Source organism: Lutra lutra, chromosome 17 (assembly GCF_902655055.1).
Source record: "Lutra lutra chromosome 17, mLutLut1.2, whole genome shotgun sequence".
Classification (NCBI taxonomy): Eukaryota; Metazoa; Chordata; class Mammalia; order Carnivora; family Mustelidae; genus Lutra; species Lutra lutra.
Genome location: NC_062294.1, coordinates 9137112 through 9161566, shown reverse-complemented (window position 1 = coordinate 9161566; position 24455 = coordinate 9137112). Strand labels below are relative to the sequence as shown.

At 43.7% G+C, this 24455-nt stretch overlaps 1 protein-coding gene across 16 annotated transcripts in view; it reads left to right on the top strand.

Annotated features, from left to right (window-relative positions):
- Positions 1-24455, top strand: part of WWOX (WW domain containing oxidoreductase) — a 944020-nt gene that overhangs the window by 295641 nt on the left and 623924 nt on the right. Inside the window, exon 9 of one of the 16 annotated variants that reach the window (XM_047710177.1) lies at positions 21678-21715. The exons of 13 other annotated variants lie outside the window; for them this stretch is intronic. In XM_047710177.1, the coding sequence (XP_047566133.1) occupies positions 21678-21695 (18 nt within the window). In that variant the 3' untranslated portion in view covers positions 21696-21715. Of the gene's footprint in view, positions 1-18304; positions 18388-21677; positions 21716-24067; positions 24125-24455 lie in introns of those variants that run through there. 2 more of the 16 variants (XM_047710170.1, XM_047710171.1) reach the window with 2 other exon arrangements.

The following is a 24455-nucleotide window of genomic DNA, read 5'->3' as shown; positions in this document are numbered from 1 at the left end:
GGTGGATGAGGAGTCTGGGGGGGGTCTGCAGGGGGAGGAACGTTTGTCTCCCTCCCCTCCAATTTGTGTAAAAATAAAAATAATACATACAAATGGAAATAGGATTTTATTTTTTTAAAGAAAGCTTTGTGTCCAGTGTGGATCTTGAACTCACAACCCCAAGATCAAGAGTCACACACTGCCTCCTAAGCCAGCCAGATGCCCCGGGAATAGGGTTGTTTTTAAATATATACAGGATTCTTTAGCTGCTTTTGAAACATCTTAAAGGAAACTAAAGTTTGTTGGGAGCTTTCTGATAACGAAGTCACGTCCCTCGTGTGTATATTATCTGTTACTTTCCTGTCTTTGTAGCTTTCTTTTATGGCATTAAGATACTCTCAATTATATTTTGCATATGTATGTATGAATATACACTGTAAGTATATATAAAGTGTTCATATATAGGTGTTTCTCCAAGTAACGTAATTTACAAACCCAGACCCGGCGATAGAAAAGACTTTCAAGGGTAATTTTGGCTATTGGTGATTGTTGCCCTGTGTGTTGATTTTAGATTCCTGCCATCCCAGGTAGGATGTGACTTGGCACTTTAGGCCAGACATCGTGATGCTTTATGCCTCAGCAAGTGTGTCTTCACGGATTCCTTCCAAAGGCTCTGCAGTTAGAACTATTACCCTCGTTTTGTAGTTAAAGAGCACAGAGGACTTGCCCAGCTTGCCCAAGAGAATGGCATACTCCTCTGCAGACCCTTTAGAGGCTCCTCAGAGTGCCCTTGTTCAGATAACCACAGCGCCCCCACCCTGTACATCTCTTCTTGTGCAGTTAGGTTTCCTTTTTAAAATGTTTGAGAGTACCTTCATGAACTTAACCCTCAGCCTTTTCTGCCCCACCCCCCGACAAAAACTTTCATTTCTGGTAAACAACATCTGAGCTAGCGTTCCTAGGTCCAAGCCCGCCCTTTGTGGATCGGTATGTAAATTTGAAGCTGAACGCTGTCACGTGGCCTCTTAGGGTGTTTTGTGTGACCAAATATTTATGTTGGCAGGTAACAGTAGAAAGACTATCATGTGTTAGGGTAGCAAGAGCTTAGCAGATGTTTTAGGGAACTACGTTTTCAAATCATTTTACGTTAAAAAATGGCTTGAGTTTGTAGAACTTCTGGAATGATTGAGTTATGTTTCCTGTGGCCGTGTAAAGCCAGTCATTGTGCTGAGTTTCAACAGATGTGCAGCTACCCCGCTAATGGATGGACCTGCAACGCTGGTTCTGTTGCAAAGTTATAAATTATAACTAGGAAAAGCACAAGATGTCATTCTTCTAACCTTCGCGAAAGCCAAGCTGAGTAATTCTGCCCTTGAATAACCTGCTGCAGGGTGATTTATAGTTGTATAATTTAAAACATAATGAAGGAGATAATAGATGTTGATTTGTTCTTTAAATTAGTGTTTTAGAAAAATACTTTGCCCCCCCCCCAAATACCTGCAGCTGACTAGACTCTAGATATGATCAAGGACAAACCCCGTTCGGATCTTTACTGGTGTGCTGGAATGAAATGCAGGGGCCGTTTTCTGTGTTGGGAGGAGGAGATATGCTTTTCAATGTAGAAATTCCAGCATGCTCTCCACTAATGGAAATATTTTGGGACTCCCGAATGAAGGCTCAGTTCTCTTGCTGCCTTGCTGTTGCCAGTGCAGATATGTTGGAAAACTAGACTCCTGAGACCCCACCGTGGTCCGGCCGCACTTGACCTTTCCTGCAGAACCCTGCAGAAGGACCTAGAGGCAGCGTTCTTCCTGCTGAGGTCACATCCCTGTGGCCTCACACATTCTTCTTACTTTCCAGGATTATCATTGGCATTGGTTTTATTAGTCACCTCTGATTCTGTTCAGAGATTTAAAATTAACAGTATTTGCTCAGTTTGGCATCCAAGGGAAATGGTAGCGTGAAAAAGAGCAAAGGATTTAAAATCATTACGCCTGTATTCAAAACGCAACATTTCCACCGCTTTTCATTATATAATTTTGAAATGCTTCAGTCTCTGTGAGGCTCATATTCTATGTCAGTTTTCATGTTTTGGACTGTGAGTTATTAACACCCAGTTAAAAGTGTTTGGAGTAATAGAGGTTTGTTTTTCCTCATATATCCAGAAATCCAGAGGCTGCCAAGGGTATATTTAGCTACTGTATAAGCAGCTCCTTTGTGATTGTCTTGGCTTTTCCCTCATGCTTATAAGATGGCTGCAATAGCACCAACCATTGCATCCTCTGTGATGACGTCTGAAGGTAGGATGGGAGGGATGGGACCCTTTACATGTCTCCCTTCTTTATCAAGGATAAGAACATTCTATCTCAGAACTGTCCTTTGTAGCAGACTTGCCTTCAGCCCCCACATCCCTTGTCCATATCCTAGGTACAGAGAGACTGGGAAAGTGCATTTCTGGCATTTTTCTATCTCTAAGGTGGGAGGTGAGATCTGGTGGCAAGAAAGAAGGGTGGGATAATGGCTTTTGAGCAGGATCTGTTGAATAAGTGTGCATATAGTTCTCTCATCTGTCAATTAGAAATGCTGTCTATTTTATGGGGTCACTGTGAAAGCAAGTTAGAATTGAGTGGGTGGCACCCGCCTTGTCTGGTCCCCTTCTATGCTACCAGCTTCACCTCAAGCTATTTGCAGCCCCATTCTCCTTCCTTTCCCAAGATGTTGAAATATATTGTCCTTTAGTCTAAAACCCTCCTTTTCCTCTACTTTCAGTTACTTTCTACTCATCCCTCGAAACCCAGTCCACACATCACACCCCAAGGGAGCATCAGATCAAGATCTGGTCAAGACCCCCTTTCTGTGCTCTCCCAAGAGCGGATGCTCATCGTGCTGTCTGATGCACACCAGCCCTCCGTAAATGGGTGCTGACTGGACGAGGGAAGGACCTCAGAGTTTCTCTTTATAACACTGAACACAAATGCCGTTTAGAAAAATGATTTCTGTGGTTTTTATTTAATGGTTTTCCCCTCTCTTGAAATGTGCTGTTTTAGCATTCATGCTACTGTATCCCTGGTCCATAAAGTAAATGCTCAGTAAATATTTGTAAATGAATAAATGAAAGACGATTAGGTGCTTAATGAATGGCAGCCATTAAGGCATTCCTTAGCATCAGTCTGTCTGAGGTGGGCAGACCCCTGCAGTTCAGGATGTGCAGAGAAGGAAGTGGATGAGTCAGGAGGCCCAGCTCGCACCCCACAGCTAGTACACAGGGGAGCTGGGACCAGAACCCAGCACCCCCCCCCCCATATTCCCAGGCAAGCACCGGTTAAGGGATCTGCCATCGGGGTGTGTATGGAAGGAAAGTGTAAGGGGAGAACCGCAAGGCTTGGGTAAGACAAGACAGGCTCCATCCCATGCTACCTCTTGGGCACATTTCATAACCTGATTAATATTCATGTGTGATACTGGGATGTTACACCTACCTCATGGGCTTGTGTTGAGAATTGAAGGCGCCGAGGAAAACACCGCATCTAGGATGTGTGCGATACTCACCAAACCCTAACTGGTATTACTCTTACTACACATGTTGGGAATCAAAGATCATGACTCTATAGCCTGACAAACATACTAGATGTTCGATATTTATTACTGTGGTTGTTTTTGTCATTGCTACCGTCATCCTTATGTTCTCAGGCCAGCAAAAGTGTGTCTTTCTTTCCAGTGAGTCGATGCCTGTTCTCAGTGATGGCCCTGGGTCACCAAAGGTCACATGACCCCATGACCACTGAGCACAGAAGAACCATATCCCAGCCCGAGTAACATGCAGAATGGTAGCTGGGACCGGATGGGTTGCAGTGGGGCACAACACAGGCCCTCTGGGTTGCCTCTGTTTTTCATTTTTTTTTTAACTAACATTTTATTTTATTTATTTATTTATTAGAAGATTTTATTTATTTATTTGAGAGAGAGAGCATGCAAGGGAAGGGGCAGGAGCAGAGGGAGAGAGAGAATCTCAAGCAGAGTCTGTGCTGAGTGCATACCCCAACTTGGGGCTCGAGATCAGGCTCAATCCCACAACCTCGAGATCGTGACTTGAGCCCAAATCAAGAGTGGGATGCTCTACAGACTGAGCCACCCAGGTCCCCCATCCCCCGACCAGCTACCTGTTTGAAGCCATACCTTAGCTTTGAGGGAAGATCAGCCCTTTTTTGTTAAAGACAAAGGGAAGGGAAATACGGAGCTCTGTGGGGCCTTAGCCTCTCATTATACTATTTTCTCTGCCTTGCTTTTCAGTGTTTTAAGTCTGGTTGGGCCTTTGTTCCTGAATGAGCACCCAAGTGGGGGAAAAGTGACTATCTGGCCTTAATATGTGTGACAAATTATTTAATGAACATTTAGCCAAGATGTGAAATTACCCTAGTTTTATCTTCCACGGCTTCCTTTCTCCTGCATCCCTGCCGGCGTGTTGGTAATGCGCGGCCCTGGTCCCCGGCCCCTCACAAGCTCTTTTATTGCTTTTAAGTCCATGGTGCTGCCTTTGATCCTCCCCTCTCGGTTTCCTTTTCTCCAATTTCATGGTTCTTTCCAGTGGTTTTTGGCTGGAGCACGGTGTAGGCATCGGAGGCCTGCCCGAGGAGACAGATGCCAGGGGCTTTTGTTCCCCCTGCCCAGGGACAACGCTGCTGCACTGTGTTTCCTGTGGACAGAGACATTTCTAGAGCTCACCAGACGGACTGATCGTTCCTTGTGAGGTGGACTGTGACGTGTGTGTTTAGTAGCAATAAGAGAACTTTGATCTGGTGTTCTGGATTGCTTAGAAACTGAAACCCACCCCCACCCCACCCCTTCCTAGGACACTAAGAAACGAACACACTGAAAATGAGTGGAGGTTTTCATGTCATGTGCAGAACCTACTCAGTGCCAGGCTCCAGGCTCCCTGGTTTACATCCCTATCTCTGGTCTTACTTGATTTTAGGGTTTGCTGTAATCAGACAATTGCGCATCTCTGAGTAAGTCGCTTACCCTCTCTGGGCCTCAGTTTTGTTATCTGTAAAATGAGTCAGTCGATCAAATTAGTGGTCCTGTGGGTTATGGATTTTAGAAAACAGTATAATTCTAATGGAAATAAGAAATGGATACCAATGTAGATTCGTACTTTTAGTTCTGAAACCAGGAAAACAAACCTACCACCATCAGCTGTCACCACTGATTTTTAAGGAATGGATATTTTAATGCCAAAAACTGTAAATAGGAACTGATTGTGGAATACATTCAACTTCTGGAAAACCCATGGCAGTGTCACTGTTGTGTTGTTGAAAGTGCTGGGCCTGCACTTGGGAGTGACTGGCCCAGGAGACCCCAAAGGTCTAAATTTGCCATAAAGCCAACTGCATCTCAGTTAATGGTCATGAGCCCAAAGCGAGGCCATTAGAAACTCGGACCCATCTAGACTCGCCATAGGAGAGGGAAGCAGAATGAAGGGATCTGAGGTTGCAATTAGAGTGTAAACGGACCTGGCATATAGAATTTCTCTTTTTTCTCACAAGCACCTATTTCAGCCTATGCCCTTTTATAAATAGGACACCCCGTCTACTTACATTCCAGTGTCTGTAGGTCTAGAACCCCCGGTGTGGTTTCACTGGGCCCTCTGTTTCTGGGTCAACTCCCAGGCTGCACTCGCAGTGTGAGCTGGGCTGTAAGAATCTGAAGGCTCAGCTGGAGAAGAGTCCACTTCCAAGGTCACGAGCTTGTTGACAGAATTCAGCTCCCTGTGGCCTAGTAGATTGGACACTTGGGTTCTTCTCTGGCTGTTAGCTAGAGGCTTCTCTCTCAGTCCCCCGCCGCAGGCGCCTCCCCAGCATGGCACTTGCTCTATCAGAGTGAGGAAGTTAGGGAGGAAATGGTCTACCAGCAAGATGAGGTGACAGCCCTTTGCAAACTAACCACAGAAGTGACATCTTGCTACTTTTGCCCATTCTGTTTGTTAGAAGCGAGTCACTGGGTGTGACCCACATTCACAGGGAGAGGAGGAGGATTTCACAGTGGCGCAGAGCCTGGGAGGCAGGGCGTACTTGAGAAGTTCAGTTTCACTGGGTTTTTCCAGTGCCTTTTTGTAGGCTTATGTGGTGGTAGATTTACTCACAGGCTTTGACATTTCTTGGCCTCACGCCGTAGCATGCATCCCTGACACGCTGATGTTTGCCTTGCTGCTCTCCGTTGGCCTCTTTTCTGTGTTCTTGTCTTCTCCCCTCTTTCTGGGCTGAGAGAGGTATCAGAGGTACCCATTTTGTTTTTTTCTATATTTATGCATTTCTGCCTCATGATGGGAGATAAGATTTAGACCTTTAATAAGAAAGCTTATGAAAAGAATAAAGAAACGTGTGGATTATGTTTCCTAAAGTCAAATATTTATTTTCTTTCCGCTTTAGTAGAGGGGACCATGCTAATAGATGGCCCAAATTTTCTTTCTAAAGAAACATGTATTGCCGAGTTTTGATTGAGTTTCAAAAATTGACCAGAGACCCTGGACTTGTTTTTTTTTTTTTTTTTTCTTTTTTTCTTTTTTTCTTTTTTTTTTTTTTTGTTAAGCTGTAAAGCTAGATAAGGCTCAGCGATCATTTCAAAGTCCATGTAGAATAGCCTTATGCCAGACGATATATAGTCTTCAGGATTTCTTGTTTTCTTTTGTTTGTTTTTTAAGTAGGAATGGAAGGGGAAAAACACTTTCATTTTGCTGTTTTCAGAAAATATTGTAGGGATTGATTTTGAATGTTAAACATATTGATTCTGAAAGTATGCATGGCTTAAAACCTCTCCTTCAAACTGTATAATAAGTGAAGTATCGTATTTAGTCATATTCTAATTTCCCCTGTGAAATATCAGGCTTTTTTACTGAGCTGAGGCCTTTGTTTCTCCACATACCACCTTACAGAGAATCTGCACCACTTGGAAACATTTCGTCTTTGAGTTTCATATGATGGGGTCTCTTTAATCATTTACATTTCGAAAAAAGAAAGTGAAATATTCTTTAAGAAGCCAAAGTAATCCACGGGAATGTATGGTGTTTGTTCAGCTGGATATCTTATTTATTTGAAGTACTGAGAGAAATCTCTTCTGACTGCTCAAAAAAGGGAAGAATAAACAGTAAGAGTGTCCAAGTAATCTGAGCTAGAAGGTCCCTCCTTTCACAGAAAAGTTATAAAAAGTATATTCGCCAGATCCAAAAAAAATACTGTATATCAACTACTGAGACCTGCATAATGTTTTCTTAGTATTCTCACTCTTTAGAAGAAAAAAAAAAACCCAACTGTAAAATCTTGGAACTTAATTTTTTTTTTTGATATTTTAATATTCCTGGGCAGGTGAATGCAGTAAGTCTGTTTTTCTTTCTTAGAGCATAACATCTCTTGTTGGCTTTTGCGTGTGCGATGTGTTGTTTGTTTCTTTACTGACTCTATAATCATAAGAGACCGCGTAATGAAATTAATGTGGCCAAAGTCACAGTGTTAACTCTGAGCACATTTCCTATAAAGAAGGCATTAAGAAGATGTTTAAAAGAAAGAAAGAAAAAAGAAAAGAAATACAACGTATTTCAAAAGAATTAGCTTCTGGAATGTATCCAGTTGTGAAAATAATCTAGATTTCTTCTCCTCTTGTTCTCTCTGTTAAAACCATCAGGAGTGAACTGGCGTCTTTCTTGTGCCTGAGGCGTCAGGGAGCATACCAGATTCCTTCATCCTGGCCCTGCAAGGGTCTTGTCTCCGTTGCACTTTGCTCTCCTCTCTGTCTTGCGCTTGTGCACCACACCTTCCAGTGCCATTTTGTCTCGCTGCCAGGCTCAAGCATCTGTCGGGTTCATATTTGAGTCCACAATGAAGGCCTTTTTCATTCAAAGCCAAATTAAAAAAAAAAAAAAGTGAAAAATGAAAAAAAAATTAAGCTGACCTTTGCCGTGTCCACTATTACTCTGCCTCCACGTTAGTCCGTCAAGATCTGAGATGCATTCAGTACAGTCTGAGATTTCCCCGAATGAGCATATGTTCTGTGAGCCAAGAGGACAAAGCTCAGTGATGACAAGTACCACAGCTCCCGTTTATCTGGACTCTCCTGTTCTGAGTGCCTTTTACATGTCCATGCCTTTCCTTCCCCCACCCGCGACCAGCGGTGCAAGGTGTGTAGGAACCGAGAAGGGCACGTTCATCTATTGTGTGGAAGAAGAGTGTGTCACCATGTTAGCACGGAGGCCATGCCCGGGCTTTGCCGTCAGAGGCAGGAGGCTCCCGGTCTCCACCTTTCCTTGCAGGGCCATCCGTCATTGTGCGCACGTCACACTACATCTCTGGGCCTCGGGTCTCCTTTTTCTCTCTGAAATGGAGAGAAGTAAGACCTCTTCCTCATGTCTTACTGATCTCTAAGGCTACACAAGAAGCTGTTGTCAGGGATGTGGTCGAAAATTTGACGGTAAAACACATTGCAGCTATGCCCCTGCCCGTTAGAGGTGCCCTTTCCGTCCGGATCCCAAGGAGAACCCTTGAGGAGCTACCGTTCTCTTTCACTTGGTAATGAAATTGTAACGTATCGCTGCAGTTCTGGTTCCGTTTTGTGCCTTTTCAAACCATATTAATGCTGAGGGTGAACATGTCAGCTTCCTCTGGTTTTTAGTGGCTCTACATTTTGTTCCCCTTATTTTAGTCTTTTTCTTTTTTTAGTCACCTTAAATCTGTGTTAGAAGCAGGTCAAATATGAATTAATTAAGCGATTTAAGTTGAAGTACAGAAATAGCCCCTTAAATCTGTTAATAACATCAGACCAAAAGCAAATTTATCTTGGTCTGAACTTTTAGTTGTATTTCTGAATCGTGTGCGCCCAACGAAAGAGATGATGCAGTACACTTTGACAAAATGAATCTTTTTAATAAAACATCCCCATCTTCAGGATTTGGGGAAGCTTTCACCTGTATTTCCACTTTCAGTCCTTGTATGATTAACACCAGATACTGTTTGCTATCAAGCAGTACACCAGTTTCTCAGAGGGTAAACCTTTTAATCAGATAGGTGTTTCTGTGTACTCATGCAATCACAATTCTTCAAGGACATAATAAGCATATATTCACTTCTTTTTGGTCTTTTTCTTTTTTTTTCTTGACTACTCTCTTTCTCCTGTGCCCATCATTCCAGTTGGCTATTTATATCTTAAATATATCTTTGTGAAAAATTCATTTATTTCCTATATAATTCATTTAAGATGGTTTATAAAGACAACAAGGGCTAGCTAGCAATCGCAGTTCCCACAGACACCTGCAGACAGCACTCACAAATGGGTTTGTTATATCATGTAGATGGGCGTACACCCTTACAAAATCTGCTTGGGGGGAGGGAAGATAAAACCAGCTATTTTAGCCTGCTCTTTTGATCCTGAGGCTTTTTTTTTTTTCACTCTCTTTATGAATAAAACATTTTAATCAGAACTTTATTAACACTGATCAATTTTTTTCATGGGAGCCTAATACAGGGTGAATTCCATTAAGTCAATTAAATACTTTGATCAGATTTTTAAACTTGATACATAGATAATTTAGCTGTGGCTTTTTTTTTTTTTTTTTTTAAGTATTTTACTGAAGTTCTTTTCACTGGGACCTTTTCCGCCTGCCCAGATACATGATACAGTGAAGATTTCATTGTCTGTTTTCTGTACACACCAAATTTTACACCTTTTGTCTCATGAGTTTTTCTTTGTATCAGTTATTCCCACCAAGCCAAATTAGGTTGGAAGAATCTCAATTTCACCACATGCAGTTTTTGTCAACAAGTTGTTGTGATCATTATTTCAACCAGAAATATGTGTTATTTAATTGAAGAAGACCAGTATTCTGTTCTTAACCAATACTGAAATTCCTCTGCAAGTGTGTTCTGATATCACAGGGTTTCTTAGTTATCCAGGACTGGTCTCTGAGGATATTGCTAATCTGATTCTTTTACAAACTAAGAAAGGAGTTGGATGACTGTGAAACACTTGTCCTTTGTATTGTTGTGGCCAGGTGGGTAGTACATGATGGGTCAAGATGTCCTCTCGTTGGTCCAGAACGGTGTCTTTCAATCTTTTTTTTTTGGATGACCACCAGTTTTTTATGTCACAGCCCGATGCATGTATCCTTAAGCTTATGCTGTGTGTCTTTGTGCATCATGTGCCGTGTGTGTGTGTGTCTGAAACAAACATTTAATGAAATAGTCTAACTATGGGCAGTGTTGCCTGCTGTTTTCATCTTGGTTGTATTTCATTTTTTAAAGTGCTGATTGTGACCCAGTTTTAGCATCCATTAAATAGCAATCTGTCCATTGAAGATTGCCACTTTAGAACTATTGGATCTGCTCCTATCTGACAAGTGTTCATCGAGTGCCTCGTGGGCTGCCTCAGGGGGTAGAACATGCAAGAGTGAGCAGATTGTGATCCTTGGCTTATGGGTGCTTATGTTAGACAGGGCAGAGATGTCAAGAACTCTGGCGTGAGGAGGCATGGGCACCACTGCTACAGTGTTTTCTACTTTGGGGGTCGATGTAAGAGTAGTCACATAAAATTGCAGAATGGAGATGACATCTTTTTTTTTTTTTTTAAAGATTTTATTTATTTATTTGAAACACAGAGAGAGAGATCACAAGGATGCTGAGAGGCAGGCATAGAGAGAGAGAGGAGAAAGCAGGCTCCCCGCTGAGCAGAGAGCCCAATGCGGGCCTTGATCCCAGGACCCTGAGATCATGACCTGAGCTGAAGGCAGAGGCTTAACCCACTGAGCCACCCAGGCGCCCTGGAGATGACATCTTTACTGAGCCTTGAAGGATATGTGGGAGGTGAAACTGTAGACACCAACAGGAGACTCTTTCAGGTAGACTTCGCTGCAGTGGTATAGGGTGGAGACCAGGACTAGGGACAAAATTAAGGATGTGTCTCCTCCCCCACCCCCAAACAGCCCTCAGTAATCAAATAAACAATATTTGATGTAATGTTTAAAAAATTTAATTAAAAAAATGCAAAAAATTAACAAAATTTCTAATTTTAAAACAAAATGGGAGTGGTATAGCGAAGGCACGATTAATGAACGTGGGTTTGTGGTGATCCATGCAGGAGATGAAGGCAAAAAGAAAAAAGGCCACTGAGGGCGTGTTTGAGGGTTTGGGATCTTACGGTGTCCTGTTAATATCGGTGATGAAGGTGATAAGAGAGTGATGATGGCAATGACCCACAAAAAGCTAACATTTATTGAGCAGTTGCTGTCTTCCAGGACTCCTGCTGTGTACCTTCTCTGTTTCTCACATAACAAGAGCAGTATTCCCTGTTGTTACTGAGGAGGCTTGTCAGGACACATAAATACCTGCTCAAGGGCACATAACTAAAAGGCAATAGAGTGGAGATTCGAGCTCTTTCCAATGGGCTCAACTGCTCAGGCTCCAAATCCCGATCACTGACGGCCTCTGCTGGCTGCAGATCGTGTTTGGGCTTGAGAGAGGCCATCTTTATGGTTGCAAGAAAGTGAGTTGAGAAGAGATTTTTTTTTTTACCGTAGAGAACAATAGGTAGGCTGAAAGGGTTGGGGTTGGCCTTTTGGAAATTTTGTGAACCTGTACAAAGGCCTAGAGATAAATATTGCAGAACTAGAAGGAGAAATAGGTTTTAATATGTTCACTGAACCTGGGAGGTAAATGGGCATAATGCGGAGGGGATATATTCATTTGTGGATGGTTTGTTGATATGCCCATGTACGCATGCCTGCATAAACAAACACGGAAGATATCTGACATTTAAGTTTTGTTTAGTGCTTAACAAAATACTGTCCTGTCTTTCCTTTTCTAAAGCAGTAGCATTAAATTCTTGCCTTGGGGTTATCGGAAAGAGATGATATGAGACTATATTTTAACATAAAGTATTTTTCCTTTGGATAGGTATGTTGTTTATCTCTATAAATAACTGTTAGAATTGTGAATCTGCAATGTCTCAGAAACATCTTGATTTATCTTTCTAGTGATGACAATGAATGATGTAGGACAGATTCTAAGAAGAGAATATTTAGAATATCTACGTGTCACTTCCATAATATGTCTAAAAATTATCATGCCTATTCATTATTTAAATAGCTGTGGCCTCTTAGTGAATACCAACAGTAACAAACCATGTTAACATGATTTAAAATATACAATGGAATTTGCAATGCCATTTGATGACGGAGCTATCAAATTAGCACACGCAGCATTGACTGATCATCCTTATAAAGAGCTGTTTGTGTTGAGAACAGAGAAGATGCACATCCCCTTGTGGGCTGGCAGCATTTCTGCAAGCATTTCCTTAAGCGATGCCACTGGCAGGATGGTTTTATTCAATGTTGAATTGTCATGCAACGTGTGCCCATCCTACGCTTCTAATCTGCTGCACACTTAGTGGGGGTTGGTACATGTCCAGACTGGCTGGTAATGTTCTCTGTGATTGTATGTGTGTCCGCCTGCACCCTTTTTGTTTGTTTCGTTACTGCTGTCCTCATTAAGGGCCCTTCCAAGGCCTTCCTCCATTCTCAGATGATGGCTCTTCTGAAGCGGGATTATCCAGGGGTAGCAAAAGCTCTTTTGCAGATATGCCATTTTACCACTTTGAATAAAATAGCAAAAAGTTTTTTTTTTCATTCAGTCCGGATTTTCTCCTTGCTTTCTTGGTTCTTTCAAAGTAATAACTTATCACAGGTTTTCAGCCCACAGAGCTTCACTCTGCAGGTGTTACTTTGTGACTTCCACGTTAGTCCTGAGCGAGTGAAAGTGAGTTCAACCAAAGTTAGTGGGTGGAAATACAAAACTCCCCTCCCTCCCTCCCTCCCTTCCTTTCTTCCTTTCTTTCTTTCTTTTAGTTCACATTTTTCCCCCAGGGCTAAGCTTTCTTTCAGAAAATCTTGATAGCCCTTCCTGTAAGACTCTGCTTTTATAATGTTCATGAGGATCACAAAAGGCATGTATAAAAGGAAAGTGAACCTAGCAGCTTGTGGTGGACTCAAGAACTTCCTTGACTCTCTATGCTGGAGGTCACATGGAAGGTCCCCTTTTCTAGATGAGGAAACTCAGGAGTCCACCCAAAGATGAAGGGCGCATACCTTGTTCTGGTTGAACTTGGCCTGGAGGCTCTGTCTCAGGATTTATCTTCTACCCCTCCCCATTCCCTGTCAACAGATTGTTTTGTCTTATTGATACAGCATTGTTTGACCTAAATGTTTATTTTATCTCATATGTATTATCATTTTAAATGATGTTATTATGCAGTGTTTCAAAAATAAACAGAATGTAAGTCACCTAATTCTTAGGCATTAATACAAGGAAGACAATCTGAGGAAGTGAATGTGTGTACACATTTATATGTATACATACACAGGGATAGATAAACTCCTGTGAGCACTGGCGGCTGCCGATAGGGGGCGCTATATTTCATTGTGTTTGGCTTGGGGGAAAACAATGGAATGATTAGTACATCCTTATTGGACCAGGCGAAGAAGAAAACTGTTTATTTCCAACAATTTACATTCCCTGTGTCACCTCGGTATTTAATTGACTTCACTTATGCGACTGCTTGAAGTTCTCCCAGGCTGGTTGCTACTATTAATTATAACCGAGAGGGATAATATCACTAAACTAATGGATTGCAGTTTCTAAACGGAGGCCAGCATTTGACTTTGGAAGAACTGATCCGCAAACACCTGGCTTGGTAGGATGAACTAGGGCTCCCTTTGGTCGTCTCTGGTGGCCACAATCCTGCAGTAGCTTTGGCGATTATCCAGGCCAACCCCATTAGTTTAGAGATCTAGAAACTGGACCCAGAAATGTCAAGAGACTTGTTTCAGGTTCACACTGAGAGAGTTTTCATGGCACTATGAGACTCTCATGTATCTCATGTTTTAACTGACGTGGCTCTTCCAGTGTTTTGAGTGGATGTGCGTTTGTTGCATAACTGGGTATTTCAGAGTGGCCAGGGAGTTAAGCACTGTGTTTTTTTAAAGCTTATTATTATTATTTTTATTTTTAGTAATCTTTACACCCAGCGTAAGGCTCGAACTCACAACCCCAAGATTAAGGGTCAAATGTTCTTCCAGCTGAGCCAGCCAGGTCCCCTCCCCCTGTCGCCCCGAACTTCTTCTTGATGTCACAGATGAAAAATTGCAAGACGCAACCTCAGAGTCCTGAGACATATACATAACAGAACAGTGATTGACTCTCCCGGCTCTACTGGTCCATGGCGGGGCTTCTCTCAACCAGTTTCAGAACATCTCAGAATCATCTTTGATTAGCTTACCCTTTTTTTTTTTTTTGCCTTTCTTGTTAGTTATTTGACCCCACATTTAGCTGCATCGTAACTATGGGTATAGCTTTGATGCTATAGAGATCTTCACCGATCAGTTCTAGAAGCTATTTCATTTTGAAAGTCTTTAGCTCTCTGTTTAAGTAATTTCTGGCTATTTAGAATAAAAAGCCACAACTCCTGTGCCTCTATTAATGGTTGCTACTGAAGCTCTGTGGGGTCTGTGTTGGGGTTAGGGTGGTAGAGCTTGGAATTTCATAGGTAGATTCTGTATTTATACAAACATGTGCCTTGTACACATAGTTTTATAGATGTTTACGGTCAGGGGTATTCAAGAAAGCCAGATTTTTACAAAGTATTTTGAGAGATAGAGAAATACCTAATTGTTTCTCTTTATGCAAATCCAAGGTAATTTTCTCCTAGAAAAGTACTAAATATACACTTTGGCTCTCTCTCCTCTCTCTCTGAATTAATCAAGTGTGGTCACTGCCTTAACTTGCTCAGCTGGAAACCACTGGCTTGTAGGACTCTGGGCTCACACGATGAGTTAAACACAGGGACCCCCGAGTATGGAAATGACACAGAATATTCATAAAGTCAGACTGTGTGGCTTCCCAGGAAGGTAACCTGCAGCAGGCTGTGTTTCTCTAGTGTCCATAAAACCCAGGCCACACAGCAGCTCCATCTGCGGGTGATGGGGATTTTGCTGACGGTTGTAAAATCAGGAATAATTTATTATTATTTTTTCGGGATATTTTAGTACACACTTTCATGCATGCTATTCAACTATGGCGTCTTCAGTGGGAATTAAACGGAGTGCCATTCTCCTGGATGTCACTCTGACCCTGTCACATTGGCCTCTCTGCTGTCCCTTTGCACATGCACTGGGACATTTTGTATGAATTCATTCTTTTCACATGGAGGGGCGGGGATGGGAGTGGGGATGGGGTACCCCTGGAGCAAATGGAAATGGAAATGCCTGTCATATAGGTAAAGCATCAGTTACTAACCTGAGAAAGTGAGAGCTGCCCACAAATTCTCAGGGTGGCCTTTGAAGTCTTTGGTTTGTCTTTAAGAAGCTGGCTTTGGATGGAAGCAGTGAGTCACGGATATCATGTTCATGCATTTTTATAGGTTCTGGGTGATCAGCTTGTAAACGTGCATATAAATGCACACGGTTAGCTTATAATAAGTCTCATCTGTTCATATATTTGAGTTGACTTTTAGGTGTGGGCCACAATATCAGATAAAGCCCTTTTTGGAATACAGTCTTCCCCACAGAGTCCCCATGGTTTTTCACTGCAATCGTATTGAAACCTCCGCCATATTTTAGGATGTTTCTATCTATGGTGTTCTCATTTGAGCATCCTTTGGATTGTCTTCAGGGTTACATGGGAGGGACAGGAAGGGTAGAGAGGAAGCATTTTGCTGCGTGCCAGGCAATGGGCCAGTTACATTTTATATGCATTCTAATTACTTTACTTCCCTCAGGAACCTAGTGAATTACAGAGTATTATGCCCATTTTAGAGATGAGGAAATCGAGGACTTGAGTGCCTTGCTTCAGTCCCATGGCTAGTAAGGGGTGGAGCTGAGCTTCTGACATCTGTGCCCTTCCCACTGCATCTTCCTGCTTCCCCGAGTTGCACTCCAGAGTGCACCAAGGCTTCTGTAGGCTCCGATGCCAACCCCAGGGCTGAGTGTGGTTTCTGGGAGTGGCACCGTGGATGGAGCATGGTATCGCTGCCAGATGAGTCTGTGGTTGAGAATCAGAAAGCCACACGTGGTCAGGATAGGTCCAGTCCTGCCGTTCGAGATGGGCAGCCTGAGGCCTGGAGGGAATCACAGGGTGGGGAGTGCCGGCGGGCTGCCGGGCTGCCATTGCTGAGGGCCGTGGGGGCTGTCGGGCTGCCATTTCTGAGGGCCGTGGGGGCAGCTCATGCTTTATTGTTTTCTTAGTTTTCTACTCAAGAACCCCCCTTGCAGTGTACTCCTTCTGTGTTCTCTTCTTTCCTCCTCGAATACTCATGCTTCAAGCCCATGGATTTCTCCAGCACTTATGGGGAATAGACCAGAGGTCAAGTGGACTAGCCGTTCGGAAGGTGCCCACTTCTTCTGTAGAACATGGGCCCGTATAACTCAGATTTGCATTTTGCAGGAGAAAAGACTGGCGCAGCATAGGGCGGGCATGTCCAATGACCTGCTGTGTCTTTGCTTTTGAAGAACTCTAGAGTAGATTTGACCCCTTTTAGAGTATGAAATACAGTATATCCTGAACCAATCCAGGTGACCTGTGAGGGTTGGGCCCGTGAGGTGGAGCAGTCTTGGAGCACTGCAGGGTTCAACACTACATGGGTGCTTTATTTGCGTTTTTAGTCTGTTCCTTTATATCAGGAAGTATCACTTCCATCTCCCTCCAAGTTTGGAAAGTATTTTTCTTGGAAAATAATATTGATCAAAGATATCAGTAAGGATATGGATATCGCTAATCTCATTTGTCAGATGTAACCCGTGAGATGGCTCAAGTTTCACACCTGCCCAGGGCTGCGTTGGTGGCTCTCAGACCGACCACACCGTGTGAGTTTGGTGCCACAACGTATATGTGGAATTCCATGTCTGATACAGATTTTTAAAAACCTGATTAAAATGGCACATGGGCATTTCATGCTCAACGAAAATTGAACCTTTCACACACACTTCTTATAAATCAGAAAGCCCACCTAGCAAATTGTAGCTTCCCCTGGGTGTCCTATATTTAATGCAGGCCCACCTAGCATCTGAGTCACCATCCACTGAACTCATATTGTCACTCATCCAAATGAGGAACTAATTAGGAAAGCCAGAACACGGGAGGGTGTGGGAGTGTATCTGGGGAAGGTTGGGAATTCTGGGTTGAGAAACCCGTCCGCACAAGCCAAAAGCAAGTGTAGCTGGAACTCGAGATCTGATTTAATGAAAGAAGAAATAAAGACACGTCAAACAGGGCCAGCCCTTTGCAAGGATCCCCACTTGGGTATGCCTAACACAGAGACTGGCGAGGCAGCCAGGAGCCGCGCAAAGCAGTTTTCAAAATCCGAGCTGTTCGCAGCCCCCCCAAACCCTTGCAGGTCATGCCTGAGTACCTTCACTGCGCCCCATGTAAAAATACACTTGGAGGAGATTGGACATGCCCTATGAATTATACCTTATTTATTATCATTGAGCCCTCCCTTTTTCCGTCATGCTTTAGAATTATGGGCTAGAGCAGTTCTTAATACTCTATTTATTTTAGGGGAGGAAAATGTTTTTCTTCAACCACAACATTCATGCAATACCAACTGCTGGCAGTTTCCCCAGCATTTAAGGAAATATTGTTGCAAGGCTTTTATGTTCTGTACTTCAATCAGCTAGACCCAGCAGTATCCCAATAGAAGGACCCTCAACAGACCATTTTCAGCATTTTGCTACAATTAAACTCCTCTGGTTTTAGCCCTCAGGCAATTTAGTACCTTTTTACATATGCACATTATGAACTTTTGACCAGGGCCTAGCAGTCATATATTAGAGCGCTGCTCTTGAAAGCCGGCTTAACAAGTTCCTCTGAGTATTGCAGTTGGAGTCAGTAGTGGAAAAGGTAATTTAAGCAACTTGCAGCGAGGCCATTCAGAATCTCAGCGATGATCCTAAATATCTCTCTCTCTCTCTCACTCTTGCTCACTCTCCTTTTTTTTTTTCTTTCCTTGTTTCCTCTGGAAGCTGGTAGCAAGAGCTTTCAAAGTCTGTGATTGATCTTTTATTCAGTAGCTAACGAGGGCTGTGATTCTATTAGCGCGCTACAAGGCAAGAGAACAGTGATTTAATGAAGTGTCTAGTGAGCCGGCCATAGATTTATCCTGTTGTCGCTAATTTGCAGTGCCGTCGTGAGCATAAAGGAAACTGCACTCACACTGCTATTAAGCAGGTATTTCCTTAGTAAATTGTTGTAAGGTCAGGTATAGTTATCTCAGCAAAAGCGATGCCTTACCTCTTCAGTGTCTGCAGATGACAGCCGCCGTGCTGAGCGCCCACTGAAGTGGAACCAGGAGATCAGAGGTCCGTCTCCAAGTCGCCCTGAGCGGAGGCAGGAGCAGATGAACTGCCAAGTAGGAGTAATAGAGTCATAATTGGTGATTAGAACTGGGAAGGTGCAATAACATCTTAATACAAACTGGCGTATGTTATAGTTACTGTCAGTTGTTGTAAACTCGCCCTGCCGCCTGCACTAGTTACGTTTCCCTTGATTAGCTGCGGGAAGCAGCCCGCGGTGGGTGCGCCAGGCGCGCTCGGGGACCGGCCCACCCGCGCCGCTTCCCGGGGTGCCGCCCTGTCGTCCCTGCTGTTTTTCCTGGGCACCCGCAGTCACGCGCCCCCCCTTCCCCCACACACCCACCAAACGCAACACGGTAACCTTTCCCCACCACCCCGGGAGAACCGCGATTTCATAAGGGTCCTCTGATCGCCCCCTTGCCAGGCGCAGTGACATTTATGCACCCTGGCTTTGAGGCTCGTTGAACTTTTGTTTTATTTGCCTTTGCTAAGGGGAGGTATTTGCCTCGTGTCAAATCCATATCCCTCTGCAGTTCTGTGTTCACAGTAACAGATTTGGTCTAGCTGTGCCAGAAGGAAAACAGGAAAGAAAATAAGAACTCGGCACTGAGGAATTTTGCCTTCGAGACGGGCCTTCTTTTTAGCGTGCGCGGGTATTTCAAGCGTGAGGTGCCCTTGCACGTATGGGGAGGTGGTGTCCATCCGCGGGAAAGGCTAATTGAAGAAATTCCTTTATGGTGCTTGATGAAATGCCAGGCTGGCTAAAAAGGACAACGCTTGAAACACAAGGTGTCCAACAGCAAATTTACACATGGCTGGAGATTTCTCCATGATCCGTAGCAGCATTGTTCTTTAAATGCATGAAAGAAGAAGCTACCCAACATTGTCCAGACGTGCCGAGCAGCTGTCATTATTCACAAATACAGGTGACTGGTCATTTGTTTTGTTTTGAGTGGGGTGAGGCTTGGCAGGGTGCCTAGGGGCCAACTATGAGAGGAGCTCAGGAGATAAAGGGCCTGGGCACATCTCACTAACCTGCTACACAGTAGGTTCTCAGCAAATCTTGTTTGATTCTGCGGCTGTAGAATCCGTAGAATCTTGTTCACGGTTCTCACTCTGACGCATGAAACTGAGGCGGTTCTCACGCTGACTTCGCCCCAAGGCTGCCATGTGTTAGGTCAGTTAAGCTTTATATTCAAGTGAAGGGTTTAAAGGAGTGTTTTATAACGGGGCCCTGTTTGCAGATGGTCAGCTGGGTGATAAGAAAAGGTTGAGTCAAACTTGCTGATTTCCCGCCGTGGGCCTTTGGACCTCAGCACCGTCATTCCAGCATGTGTTGGTGGTGGAGCTGCCATGGTCCCTTTCCCACAGAATTGAAATCTTGGCTATTTGGTCTGAAGACCAGAACCTGGGACACACAGGCAGTGTGGCCTGTCGTGGAGCAGATGAAGCTGATCCTAGGACTTGGTCAGGGCCTGGGAAGGGCTCCCACTAACCCGTCTCTGAGAGACGTGGCATAGCCATCCGTAGAGACACCCGGCTTCGCTTCACTGGCGTATCCAACACCATCCAAATTGAAAGGAAGAAGGAAAGAAGGAAGGGAGAGATGAGTGGAGGGAGAGAGAGGGAGAGATGGGGGAGGAAGGGAGGGAACTAGCTAGAAAGGGAGGGAAGAAAGCATAGCCCCAGGTTGATGAGCACAGTCTGACACCCACACACAGCACCCTGACCACGTGACAGCCTAGGAACAGTAGTGCCAAGTGGCTAGAATTTAGTGAGTGCCCACTCTGTGCCCATATCTCATTTAATCTTAGTGGCAATGCCGATTTTCTAGAGGATAAAGGTATGATTTTGAGGCCACGTCAGAAGCCAAGGCAGGATTTGAACCCATAGCTGTCTCCATTTCTCCCTCTCTCTGTAAATAGGGGAGCACTGCCCCCATTTCAGTGCGCCCCTACCCTATTCTTCCCAGGAAAGCCTCATTTCTCAAGAGACCTGGCAAGGGCTCTTCCCTCCTTTTCATTTCTGTAGGTCCTCATTCAGTCCCCTTGTGGAACACATGGACATTGCTCTCTCCAATCTGATTTGGGGACACACTTGGACCTTTAATAAGGAAATTAGGGAAGAGAAAAATAGTATTATAAAAAAATCTCTTTTCTCAAATGGATGAATAATCTGGGTTGGAACTCATACTGTTCTAGACCTACAGACCACTCAACCTACCCTGCCTTTTCCCTAAGGGGCCCTGAGGGGAAGATTTGGTAAACAATTGTTTGTTTTAGCCTGTGACCCAAGCCCAAAGGTTGGGACAATATCCCTGAATAATGTGAGTTTTCACTAATAATCGTATGGACCCATAATCTCTTAATTTAGCATGCTTTCCAGGAATGTGTTAATATTTTCCAATTACACAACCTGTTTTGGTAATTAACTCCACGTATAAATTGCTCCTTGGTAAATAATATCCATCGTCAGAGGATACCAGTAGTGTAATCAATTTATGTTTTTTAAAGTACTCTGTGTTTCATGGATTTTTTTTTTTTTCTTTTTGAAGAACTGATCTTTAGGCTCAGAGTTGCATTCGTGGGCCTTATTTATTTTTTAAATGGAAGGGACTTGCATGTTAGACACAAAAGGTCACCTATTTTATAATTCCACTTATATGAAATATCCAGAATAGGGAAATCCATAGAGCCAGCAGATTGGTGGTTGTCAGGGATCTAGGGAGTTGACTGCTCACGGGCTCCGGGGTTTCCTTGTGGGGTGATGAAAATGTTCTGGAACTGGACGGAGGTCGTGGTTGCACAACATTGTGAATGTACTAAATGCCCCTGAATTGTACACTTAAAATGGTGAATTTTATGATATGTAAGTTTCACCTGGATAGAGAAAAATAGGGTAACGCATATGAAAGGTGTCTTGTCACATGAGACAAATTAGACTGTTTTGGTTTTTTTTTTTTTCCCCTTTTCTTCCATCTGCACTAAGCAGTCCCCCCATTAGAGCAGCAGGCAGGAAGTGCTTGGGCTGTCCGTAATGCCCAGGCGGGCAGATCTCAGAGAGACAGCCTGGCCCTGCCCTGCGTGGGGTTCTGCTCAGGGCCTCGGACCCATGTGCTTTCCTTCTCATTTCTTGACCACGTTATGTGTTTGCCTGTGTTATTAATAATGTATTCCTTGAAAAATCTATGTGCATTATAGTCTTTGATCTTGTCATGAAATTTCAAAGCCAAAGATTCCATTTTCTTTCTTTTTTTTTTTTAGTTTTCAAAGAGGTAGAATGGAAATAATTTTAAAACTTTTAAAACTTCCCTTTCTAGCGGAGAACTTCCTGCTGACTTCCATCCATGTTAATGAGGTATGTATGTATGTATGTATGTGCATGCGTGTGGTGTACATACATACACACATACACCCATATAGACACATACAACATGATGCAACACTTGCTTCAAGCTTACTGTATTCTAGAGGTGAGGAATGTTTGAATACAAGCCTACCCATCTTGTAGATTAAAACAGAAATTAAAGACTTCAGACTAAGGCACCATCAAAAGCTCTCTTTTCATTGTTCTTTTATTGTTTATTGACTTCAAAAAGACTTTTTAGTTTAAACTGACTTTAATGTCTCTCGAATGCTCTTTTGTAAAGTGACTTTGAAAACTAGGGGATAATGTCTTCATTAAGTGGAGAAAAAACTTAGGGAAAAATATACTGTAACTTGGCTTTCATTAGAGTAGAAGGAGATAAAGCTTTGCTTAATTAGTGTCTGTTTTCCCGCTGTTCAGAATTCTCAGGGAAAAGGGGGCTAGAATTAGTGCTGATAAAAGCTTGAAACAGGGGCGCCTGGGTGGCTCAGTGGGTTAAAGCCTCTGCCTTCGGCTCAGGTCGTGATCCCAGGGTCCTGGGATCAAGCCCCGCATCGGGCTCTCTGCTCGGCGGGGAGCCTGCTTCCCTTCCTCTCTCTGCCTGCCTCTCTGCCTACTTGTGAACTCTCTCTGTCAAATAAATAAATAAAATCTTAAAAAAAAAAAAAAAAAGCTTGAAACAGACATAGCATTGAAACCTTTTTCTTCTCTTCTCAGAATTTAGAAGAGCGCACTTTGTATAACTCTGTGAACAGTATTAGAACATTCCAGGTGTCCCATCTTCCTGGATGTACAATGACTCCAGCCCCAGCCAGTCATCCCAGCTCTCTCCACTCTTACCTTCATCTTCTCTTTTTGTTTCCAACACTTGTTTAGGACATGATGATTTGGGAGGGGATATCTATTCATATGTCTTCTTTTCTTTTCTTTTTTTTTTTTTTTAAAGATTTTATTTATTTATTTGACAGACAGAGATCACAAGTAGGCAGAGAGGCAGGCAGAGAGAGAGGAGGAAGCAGGCTCCCTGCTGAGCAGAGAGCCCAATGTGGGGCTCGATCCCAGGACCCTGGGACCATGACCTGAGCTGAAGGCAGAGGCTTTAACCCACTGAGACACCCAGGTACCCCCATATGTCTTTTCTTATCCATCTTCCCCCTGCTCTTCTCTAAGCCACCCACCAGATCTGATCTTTTCAGAAAGTCAGGTACCCAATGATTTCTTGTGCACTGGATCTTTACTTTTCTGTGGCTTTCTACCTGTTCCCTGTTCCGCATCTTTTCTCTGCAGAGAAGATCTGCCCCTTAAACTTAGGAATGCTCTCTGGGCTGCCCCCCCTTTTTTTAACTCCATGGGGAGCTGAATGCTGGGCCCTCCAAACCCTGAGGCTCCAACGTTGCTGGCTGCCTTACTCTTTTCCCCTAAATTAATAGCAAGAGAGAATTGTGCATAGGAGCACCAAAATCAGAGTTCAAATCTGGCTTCAGGATCCATCCTTTTGTGTCTACGTATCCGAAGGAACACAGTTCCGAGGGAGCCATCTCTTGGCTCCTGTTAGAAGGGGTGCCAGGCCACCCTCTTTGTGTAGCCATCACCAATCCTGTGGCCAGAAAGAGGACACGGGAAAAAGCACACATAGGGCTTGGGATAGAACAGATGTTGGTACACACCCTCTGCTCTGTACTAGCTCACAGACCCGGGGTGGGTTGTTGTGCCGGTCTGGGCCTTGGTACTCCCATCTACGACGTGGGGCAATAGGGCTTGTTACCTCGGAGGGTTGTGGGTGGACCAGATGACGTAGAGCTTGATTTAGTTAAAGTCTGTGTTGGTCTCAGCAACACTCTGCAGCCACCTAATTCTGCATCACAACAGATCTGCTCTGGCTTCTTCTAAGTAGCAGACACTTGCGAAGAATTCCCTTCTAACTGTTCCCCCTGCCATCATCACCCAAAAAAAATAAAAGTATTTAAGAGTCAACTTTCTATATTGTCATGTCTTACGCCTGATAATCCATACGGCTTAGCTGTCTTTATTGTGCCTCTCAGTAGATGGACAGGTAGGTAGATGGATTTTGTTTTAACACCTGTGCCATCCTGCTGGCCTTACTCTTTTTTGAATGCTCAAATGCCACTGAGTCATGGGTTTCAGAGACCGATGTAAATACTGAGAGTTTTAAGTGGCATGGAGTCGCCGCGGGTTTGTTATGTAAACCCTCAGGGATATTTACACCTTCTACTGAGAAGGGTAATTGAGCCTCCAAGCCACCCACCAAGACTTCTGCCTGTAAAATATTTAAGGACTGGTACTATACAACCATTTCCCTTATGCAATTTGTTTTCCATCTAGGAGCAGGAGAACAAGGGAAATGCGGCTCAGAGTAACTTATAAAAGCCAAACTCTTAAGCCACTAAATTCATCTCCTCACAATCGCACCTGGAGAAGGGCTGAAGGCAAACAAAAAGTAAACAGAAAAGGGACCAGGGTTCAGAAATGGAGATGACAGAGTTCTCCAGTGCAGCACAATGACAGTGTCATAAATCACCCATTCCAGACGTTCCCTGGAAGCATAGCATGGAGTGTGCAGAAGGGGTTTTTGATAAAATGGGCCTCATTAGAAGATGCGAGAAACTTAACTTCAGAAAGCAAAGCAGGCTGCTGGGACACCTTGGAGTATGTGGCACACAGTCATCGGCTTGTGCTGTCTTGCGCCTGGACTGTAGAAGTGTCTCGAGGT